Source organism: Pantherophis guttatus, chromosome 2 (assembly GCF_059756535.1).
Source record: "Pantherophis guttatus breed Tessera chromosome 2, ASM5975653v1, whole genome shotgun sequence".
Taxonomy (NCBI): domain Eukaryota; kingdom Metazoa; phylum Chordata; class Lepidosauria; order Squamata; family Colubridae; genus Pantherophis; species Pantherophis guttatus.
In genome coordinates this window covers 58,367,074-58,376,884 of record NC_142064.1, presented here as the reverse complement: position 1 = coordinate 58,376,884, position 9,811 = coordinate 58,367,074, and the positions used below count along the sequence as shown (strand labels likewise).

The 9,811-nt window shown below is 33.0% G+C and overlaps 1 protein-coding gene across 1 annotated transcript in view; it reads right to left on the bottom strand.

The window, feature by feature from the left end:
- Nucleotides 1–2,527: 2,527 nt before the first annotated feature.
- The window catches only part of SPTLC1 (serine palmitoyltransferase long chain base subunit 1), a 32,857-nt gene continuing 25,573 nt past the window's right edge, over nucleotides 2,528–9,811 (bottom strand). The window contains exons 12-15 of the mRNA XM_060690584.2: nucleotides 8,527–8,581; nucleotides 5,523–5,640; nucleotides 5,154–5,227; nucleotides 2,528–3,970 (exon numbers count right to left, since the gene is read on the bottom strand). Coding sequence (XP_060546567.1) covers nucleotides 3,877–3,970; nucleotides 5,154–5,227; nucleotides 5,523–5,640; nucleotides 8,527–8,581 — 341 coding nt within the window. The 3' untranslated portion in view covers nucleotides 2,528–3,876. The remainder of the gene's footprint in view (nucleotides 3,971–5,153; nucleotides 5,228–5,522; nucleotides 5,641–8,526; nucleotides 8,582–9,811) is intronic.

The following is a 9,811-nucleotide window of genomic DNA, read 5'->3' as shown; positions in this document are numbered from 1 at the left end:
AATAAAAAAACAACACTATTTGAAAATACCAGTCTGGCTTTCCATGATGGAAGTATTGGTACATCCTAACGTTATTAACATGGAAAAAATTGTAAGATACCATGATATTTTAAATGAAAAAGGGGAATTAAAACCAAGCAGGACATTGCATGGTAGCCACACATGCAGATACAATCTCGTTACAAGAAAGATGCTAAAACGTATGGTTTTAACAAAGAGTTAACAGAACTAGACCAGATATTAACTGGAACAGATGAAAAACTGATAAAGAAATTATATTGGTATTTATTAAGTATTAAACTTGAAAGTGAACAGGTAAAGGAGACAATGATTGCTTGGGCTAAAAAATTTGGACATGCAATAGAATTAGATAAATTCTAATTTATCTAATTAGAACTTTGGGATAGAAATATTAAATTGACTATATAAACTGCATATAAAGAAAATTTGTATAAAATGTTTTATAGATGGCATCAGCAAGACTGATAAAAATGTATAAAAATAGATCCGCTAAATGCTGGAAGTGTAATCATCTGTTTCATATTATATGCGGCGGACACGCCCAAAAGCTAAAAAATATTGGACGAAAATACATACTTGGTTGGAAAAAATGATAAAGGAGCATATAGATTTGAAACCAGAGACATTTTTGTTGGGCATTCTACCGGAAAAATATGATAAAAGGATTTTATATCTGGTTTTACATATACTAACCGCAGCCAGAATTGTATTTGCACAGCAATGGAAAAAGGATGAGATTCCGTCAGAATGTAATTAAGAAAATACTAGAATGCGCAGAAATGGATAGATTAACGTTTACTATTAAGAATAAAGAAGAAACTGAATATTTTTTGATATGGGACGTATTTTATCAATAACTAGACAATTGAAACAGAAATTAGAAAAGAGGACACATAAAAAGAGGAAATGTTAAAGTTGAGAGTTGTTAAAGAAGATAATGTTAAGTATTATTATATTATATTATCAATATTATTGTGAAGAATACTATAACAAGTATGTGGATTATGACTTCTTAAAACAACTGTACCCAGATCACAGTTTGATGGAAATTGATTTTTTATGTTATATAAAGAAAATAAATAAAACATGGGGGGGGGAAGACTTTACCCTCCCTAGTTACCTCGAAGATGGAGGATAGAGGTGCATTCAGACTTTCAAGATTGATTGCAGCCTTTTGAGGTAGACCAGTTTGGGAAACCCATGTTATGAATCTTGATGCTACTTTTATTATAAGATTACATACAGGATCTTGCACCTCCTACTCTTTATCTTCCAGAAAAATAAGAAGCAGAAGGTGCTCTTACTCCAAGTATATTCTCTGCTGTCATTTCTCAATATATGCTGAAGCATTCTTTTTAGGAATGTTGCCTTTTGTTTTTCCCACTTTCTCTTTAAAATTCTTTTGATATCTAGATATGTCTTTATTGCTATTAAAAGGGAATCTCTCATTACAATCTTCCCCACATGCAAAACTGAACATTACACCGCTACTCTTGTGGTTTAGCATTAGCCAATTCTGCATTTCAGGATTTTGAGCAGAAAGAAAAACACTTTTTTCCTTAGCACTGTAGTGTTTTCTTCTTAATGGCTTTGGAGGATTTCCTTTACAATTTTTAGTATTTCAACAACCCTTTCCCCTCAGGTGTGTATTCTATTTCATTCCATTCTATCACATAAAACATTATTGTTTCTTTTATTAAAACCCTTCATCACCCTTCCCAGAAGGCTGATTAATGCAATTCAGATTCATAAATCTAAGTACTATTGATATAACATGTTTGATTTCCCTGAGCTGGATTGAGGCAGATGATTTTTTTTGTGTCACAATAAAGACTATTAGGGTTGGTTCTAATTGCAGTCTCAGATTATGCTCCCATACTATTCTGTAACTTTCACCTTTAAACAATGGTTTATAGTGCAAATATTTCCAGACAATATATGCAGGTAATATACTAGTGGCTTAAGAGATACTAGAAACACCAAATCAGGTGCTGCACACTGAAGTGTGATACATAAAAATTAATTCTTCTCATGTTCTATATTGCCAAATAATGCCTGGAGGAGGTCCATTTTAGTATATTAGATTTGCATATCATAAAGTTCTGATTTGGTCCATTCAATTTGCATATCATAAATTTGTCTTAATATTTGTTAAATTGGTTCAAATCTGAAGAACGCTTGGTACTGTAATTATTTATCTTTGCAACTTAATTAGCTTATTGAAGATAATAGGAGTTGGGGTTCAATTACCACATATATTGATATTTATCTGCTGGGTTGGGGGGACAATGTGGAAGAGGAAGTTTGACAATATCATCTAATTAGGTAACAAAATTGAAACCAATAGTTCAATTATTGATTTAAAATAACTGTCAAAAGGATACTTAAATTTGTGGCAGAAAGTGCTCCAAATCAGATTCAGCTATTTTTTTAAATCAGAAACAATTCTTGTAATTGATGCACACAATTGGGTACAACGTAACAAAGACTTCAGAAATAACTGAAATACTGGATCAAATATATGCTTTTATTAAAAAAATATGTCCAAATATAGCACTGGAATCCATTTAGCAGCAACCAAAGAAGGCACAAGGGTAAAGAATCCAACCTGGACATATTAGAAAATCTTAAACATAGTCTTAATCATGACTTTGGAACCCTACTTGTGGCAATTCACATTACATATATCACAACATCTCAGCTACCTTGAAGGTTACAAGAATATTGGCATATTGTAATTTCTTCGGTATATCTGACTGTTGTTTTACTGTAATCTCTTGCAAATCTATGCCAAAAACTTTGTGATCTCAAGCAATTACATTCTAGGTATGAAGTTTGGAAATACTTTAGTACAGATGATATGAACTCCATGCAATGACATGTACAAATTTCTAATTGGTTAAAATTTTTAGCAGTAAGTATATATAACATAGATACCTTTACTAAACTAATTTATCCAGTGATTAAAGCACCTACCAAATTACTGTTGTATTCTCTTTGTGCCCTATTTTTATTCTTGCTGCCAAACACCGGCTCAAACTGTATTTCATGAAGACATCAACCTTGTATAAAACTCTTTTAATATACAAACTCACACTCCACCTGAAGTGTAAATAGGTAACTTTATGTCCATATTATGGCTTTAAATGACTGCACATTATCAGTAGTTGGGGCACTGGTGTAAAAGTTAAGTACATGGTAAATAAAGGTAAATGGCAACTCATAATGGTACTGGAATGAAGAGATATGCAATTTAAATTCAACAAAGATTGTTAAAAAGCTAATGTTTTCAAGAAATTGAGAAGTGGAATGATCTAAACAAAAATTCACATACAAGGGTAATAAAAGCTCCTTAAATACTTAATTCCATAGGATCCCATAATATCATGTTAAGTATCTATTTTGACAACAGGTTGTGTTTTGTTTTGTTTTTGAAAAATGTTCAAAACAGTATATTTTACTAAGAATGATTAAATTAAGAGTATTCTGTAAACTTTCATATCCTTTTTTCATGTACTTTAACTTATTTCAAAAAAAATTGTTATGCATTTAGAAAACTAGGGAAAGAAAGACTTTTGAGAACGGAGACATCATCTTGCTCAAGTGAAATATCAGCGTAACAATGATCCCCAATTTAAACAATCTAAAAATAGAGCTAAAGTTTTATATAGTGTATGTTCAGTGTTCCAGTATTTGTATATCTGTTTTTGTGTGTGAAATGACCCGATAAAGTCCAAGTTTCAGTTCCATCAGATGATAATCCAAATAATTTAAATCTCTGAAGTGCAAGTCATCACACTGTGAAAACACCAGCATCCTAGTGTTGTGTGAGACAGAAATCGAAGCAATCCAACCTCAGTGTAGTATAGATTCTGCAGCTTCTCTGATAAGGGAGGCAGCTTTGTCCAATTCCTGCTCTGTTTGTTCAACCGTCACTACCACCCTTATGCTGGAAGGGACAAAAACAGTCAATTGACATCTATTTGCTGTTCAGTTTTTTAAAAAAATAGCTTTACAATATCAACAGATTAGTATAATTAGACCTGTACATATTAAATGTAGTTAAAAGCTGTAATTAGATTTATTACATCAATTGTAATGGCTACTGATTTTTTTCCTAATGCAATCAACAATGTGGTTATTTTCCAAGCCCCACAAGTTATTTGAGAGATTATATTTGTCTGTACCCTCAAACTCATGCAAATCTGCACGTCTTTTAAAATCAATCCTTAAGACTATCTTAATTCTATCAAGACTTTCTAAGGCAGGGCTGTCAAACTCGCGGTGTCAAACTTTGTCATCACGTGATATATCATGAGTTTTTCCCCCTTCGCTAAATCGGCGGTGGGCATGGCCAGCGTGTGACACATCTGGCCCATGGGGCCGCGAGTTTGACAGGCATGGAGTAGCAACAAACAAGAGACTCTAGCCTAAGAATGTAGATTGTTTCCTCCATAGAGGTTCTATTTCCAGTTTAAGATTTCTCTCTTTTAATAATTTGTGTTTTTGTATTGTTATAGATATTGACATTTAAAGATTGGATAATCATTTGTCTGAGATGGTATAAAGAACCTTGCCTTGGGCAGGGGGTTGGACTAGAAGACCTTCCAACTTTATGATTCTTTGTTAGATTGGATGGGTTTGTTTTATTTGTACACTTTGTAGATATTTTACTTGTAATTATAATAATGCAAATTGTTGTAACTGTTACTATATTCACTGGACTGTGCTAATTGCTTTGTCTGTTTCTATTGGGAGAAAGGTAGATTTAAAAATGGATTAAATAAAAATATACATAAACGGGACAGTCAATCTGTAAAGGACTGCTACTTGAAATAGATAATACTGTGATTGGCTAATGGAGTGACTCAGTATCAACCATAGCTTAACACATTTCATGATTCCATCAAGTTTGAGGGAGCTTCAAATAAAAAATCTTGTTTCTTATTTTTACATTCCATTGTTCAGCCAGTGAATAAAAAAAGAACCCTGTAATTGTCTTATATTTAATGGCAATCTAGAAACATAGTAGAAATATTTAAACTGTATAAATTCCAGTACAATCTGCCACAACTATACCATGTAACTGGACTTGAAAAATTTTATTTTAATAGAATGAAGTAGTTACTAACCTGGGTGGAGGAAGATATTTTTCTTCTTTTTCCAAATAGCGAGCCTGAGTTAAAGCAATACCTCTGTTCATACACTGGAAAAAAGACATAGAACCAGTTATCCAACTAAGTATATGAAATGCCCATTAACGTTTTTATTATGAAATACTGGCAATATAATGTGAAGTTTATTGAAACAAACCAGTATTGTGAAACAAAGCAATGTTGACATAATCTTGGTTTGTTGTCCTCTCTTTGTAAATATACTAGCAGTAATTGAAGACAGATGAACCTTAGTTTAAGACTCATGACAAAGCACAAAACTATTGGATCATGTTTCCTGCTCAAGTTCAGTTTTGAAGGATTCAACATTTTTTAAAGAAATCTTACATATTCTACAATTTTTTTCAGTAGCCTCATGTCACTTTCTCGAGATCCAGTACTTTCTTCTAATTGGAGATGTAATGCTGGGGAAAACGACTGTCCAACTAGTCGTAGACCAGGAATCCTACAAAAAGCAACCACATTAAATCAAACACAGGATTATAAATATAACTGAAAAAAACTTGGGGTTTTTTTTTTTGTTAAAATTTTTGCTGTTACAGTGAACTGAATATAGCACACTGCTTGGTTTCGTGCAAGGCTGCAAAGCAGGAATTACATAATCAAGTCCACACTTCACCTCAAGGCAGATGACCTGATCACTAAGATCACTACCCACAATCTTCCATAAGAGTAGAAACAAACAGCATGTAATAAAGCAGGTTGTTAGTGTTAGCTACAGATAACCATGAACAGTTATTCTATCTAGCCTGCCTGATCTACTTTTCTGTTCCTGTTCAAGTTAGCTGTATCAGTATTTTTCTACATGTACTTGTTAAGCGTCAAAAGGAAAACATTCCTAGATTAGATGAATGGTAATTTTCCTAGGATACCATCTAATTCTAGTTATTCTAAGGGGCATACCATGCTACTTTTGGACATGCTCCATGAAGCAGTATAATTAGGCATTGTTCCTGCAGTTATCTCTTCTCCCACTGCTATACAAGCTATTGCTCTAGCTTAAGACAGACAAGTTGAAAGCCTTGACCTCACTGGACCATTTAAGAGTTGTATATGCCAAAAATATGCTTCTAAGCTAAGATGAGCAGAAAAAAAGGCATTTTCTAAAATGTATTTTTACTGCTACCAATTATTCACAAAAGCATTGCCAACACAGAACTGCTAATCTAATTAACTGAATTAAATCAATGAAATCAAAATTGAGAGCAAGTGGACAACGTCTTAAATGGATTATATAAAGTCAATGCAAAGGTTTGCATGAAGAGACTTGAGCACAATATTTTAGAAAGGGGCTGGGATACCTGTAGAAAATTTTATTTCCAAAGACAACAGAATAAAACAAGCTACCAATGTATATTTATTGCGATTTTTCAATATAGCAGTCATTTGTTATGAGAGCTATTTATTAATAGAAAGCCATTATCAAGAGAGAACCAGCATCTACATTAAGACTGTAATGTAAAATCACAATGTAAGCATGGTAATATTATCTAAAATTTAGGCAATTTTGAGCCTAAAATATATTTTATTATTCAGATTTTTATAGAAGGTAAATTTCTTGATTGTTTACATATTACAATAGTATATAAAAGTATACTATATAAAGAAGAATAATTCAATAGCAGCATGGAATCCAAGGAGCTCATAATAAGTATGTAATCAAGAGATCAGTTTGTAATAATATAGGAAGTTATAATCCCAATGGAGTGCTGTTGGAAATTATAGAAATTATAAACCTTTCCAAATTGCTACTTGGTTCAATAGATGTGATTATTTTTTGATAATGAGAAAACAACAGGTCCAGAATTAAAATAACACATATGCTTAATTACTAACAAACAAGACCATATTTTATCATGGGCCAGAGTTACCAGTACACAGCAAGATGAAAATTATGAAATCAATATACTATTCTCGGCAGCATGCATATTGTTGAATTCAGTCAGACATTTCTAACAAAACAGTCTGTTAAAATATTTCAGAAACTAAAATAATGGTTGTAAAAGGAACAGCTGGAGTAATGTGAGAAGACACCTTTGAACCTCAGCCAAATCAAAACTTTGACATTTTCAGGTTTTGGCCAAACAACACTCTGTAATAAACATAGTCTGAATTTCTAGAGGCTGCTATACAAACCTCAAGTTGATTTCTATGTTACTTTCGTCAGTTACTTAAAATAAACTGTCATCTGACTCAAGTACACATCTCGTCAGAAAAGAATAAGCAAAGCAAAGACAGACACAGGCCCTTTCAGACAAAAGGTCAATCAATTAGAGTGCGTGAGAGAACAGCAGTTAGCTTTTTATAAGCAAGCTGATCATATTCTAATGCAGCAGTTCTCAAAGTGTGGTCTGGAAACCCAGGAAATCCCTAAGAGCCTGTCAAGAAGTCAAATAAATACATATTTTATCGTTTCTCAGTTTTAATTTCTAATACAGTATAGATCGATAGATGTAATCCACATAAATCCTCGATCACTTTTAAGAAATTTAAGAAAGGAGTCTTGAGGCCAAAATGTTTGAGAAACACGGTTGTAAAGGAACACAGTGGAAATCCACACTGTGGATTTTTACGCAATGAAAACATACGTGAGACAAAAAATGTATCAAAAAATTGGGGTTAAAATAGAGATATGCCAAATGATTTATGCCCAGATTGTTCTGTGCATGGTACAGCTAGTTTTGTGGGTGGTTAATGCTGGAACATGCATATTTAGTCTGGATGTGAAACAAAGCAGGAGTGTGTTGTTTTGGATATAAACTGCAACCCCCTTAATTCCAGGAAGAAGTGTCTGGAGAAAAGTAAAAGTGAGAAAAGCCAAGAGTATTTTGGTAACTGAGAAGAGGCAGGATAGCACAAAAGAAAAAGCTATTGGGAAGTGAGGTGAAGCTAAGATGATAAGTTCTATCAGGCTGGAACATCAGTGGCTGATGAGAAACAGGAAAGGGGAAAATGAAGATAAGAGGATATTTGGGAAGATGGAGGATATGGCCATTTAATAGGATATGGTGGAACATATATCTGAGGGGAGAGCTCCACTATCCCATAAAAATCATGAGAACATCCTTCCAGGTATGATTTCAAACAGAATTGGGAGCAAAAAAAAATATTACGGGTGTTGTTCCTATCCTACAGTAAACTGTTTTCAACTCAAAATATTTTTGAGTTTTTTTAAAAACTACACCGCTATAGCTATAGTAAAAAGCAGTTGTTTACACTAAAATAGCTTAAATATAGAGGTAAAAACAATAAATGTTTCCTTTATTGTAATCTCTTTAAAAGTCATTTTTCTCTTTCAAGTTTTAAATAAGATGACAATGAATTTACTTACCCTTGTAAAGCTTTGTATATTTGCTTACATTTTTGTCTTAAAACCTGAAAAATGCCTAAACAAAAAATAAACAAAAAAAAAATCCTTGAATATCAGTTTAATTAGTTAAGCATGACATACCAATTTAAATAGCTATTTAAGACTGCATTGCAATTTGTCCATTCTTTCTGTCTTTTACCTTTCCAAAGTCACAAGAGAAAATATACCATTACATCTCTTTTCTGCCCTTGCGTCTGCCCTATGGAACATTCGTCCCTCTGAAATGAGATCAGCCCCATCCCTTTGGATATTCTGAAAAGCCCTCTGTACTATGACTTGTTTAGATGGCTCTGCTGTTGAGGGAGACATTTTTGTTTTCCCTCTTCCACGGTTATGATATTTATTAGTATGGTTTTTTTATATTTTAAAGTTTTGTTTCTGTTGTTTTTATCTGATTGTTGTGCACTTCCCAGAGTTGCTTTCCGTAAGATGAATGACTTTATAAATTTAATTACTTTAAATATAAGCTAAAAGTAAAATAAAATTTAGTTTTGTTCTATCCATGCCAACTATTTTTGGAATATGACTTCCAGTTTAAGGCTTAAAGACCAAATGTGACCCTCATCTTAGACATTCTCTGTTCTTGCTCTAGAATCAAGCATTTTCTCCTTCTAGTTGCTTGCAGGAAGAGAGTGGTTTGTAGTTTCAAAGGAAAAATGGTCTCTCTATGTACCTTTTAACTGCACATCTTCCATTCCATTCTCATTTCCCCCATATTCATTTAATAATAGCCACAACACCTAATTTTGTATGATGCCATCCTAAGAGTTTTTAATGTTATTAATTTTATGTACAATATTTCAACTTTTTAGGTTTTAGGTTTTAGGTTTTATTTGATTTGTATACCGCCCTACTCCCGAAGGACTTTTGTCATAGATTCTAATGCTGGATTTGATTTTTTAAAAAATCACTTTGAGCATAGTGGTTTGGTTTTTTAACTATAGTTCCAAAATCATTTCCTAGCCAATTTCGTTTCATAGGATGCCTTTCTTTAACAAATCTGAAAGTTAAGCATAGATATAAAATACTGATGGCAGTGAATCCTCTAAAGCTCTTCTATCCATTGTGCAGCTGAGACTACACTTAGTGCTGCAAATCTTTTAGATCTGAAAGCTGAACTTTTTAAAATCATTATTTTGGCAAACAAGGAGTGCTTGGGATGCGATGATGATAATATAATGATAGGATTGGTGCCTATTGTACTAGAGCAAGAGTGTCAAACTTGCGGCCTGCAGGCTAGATGCAT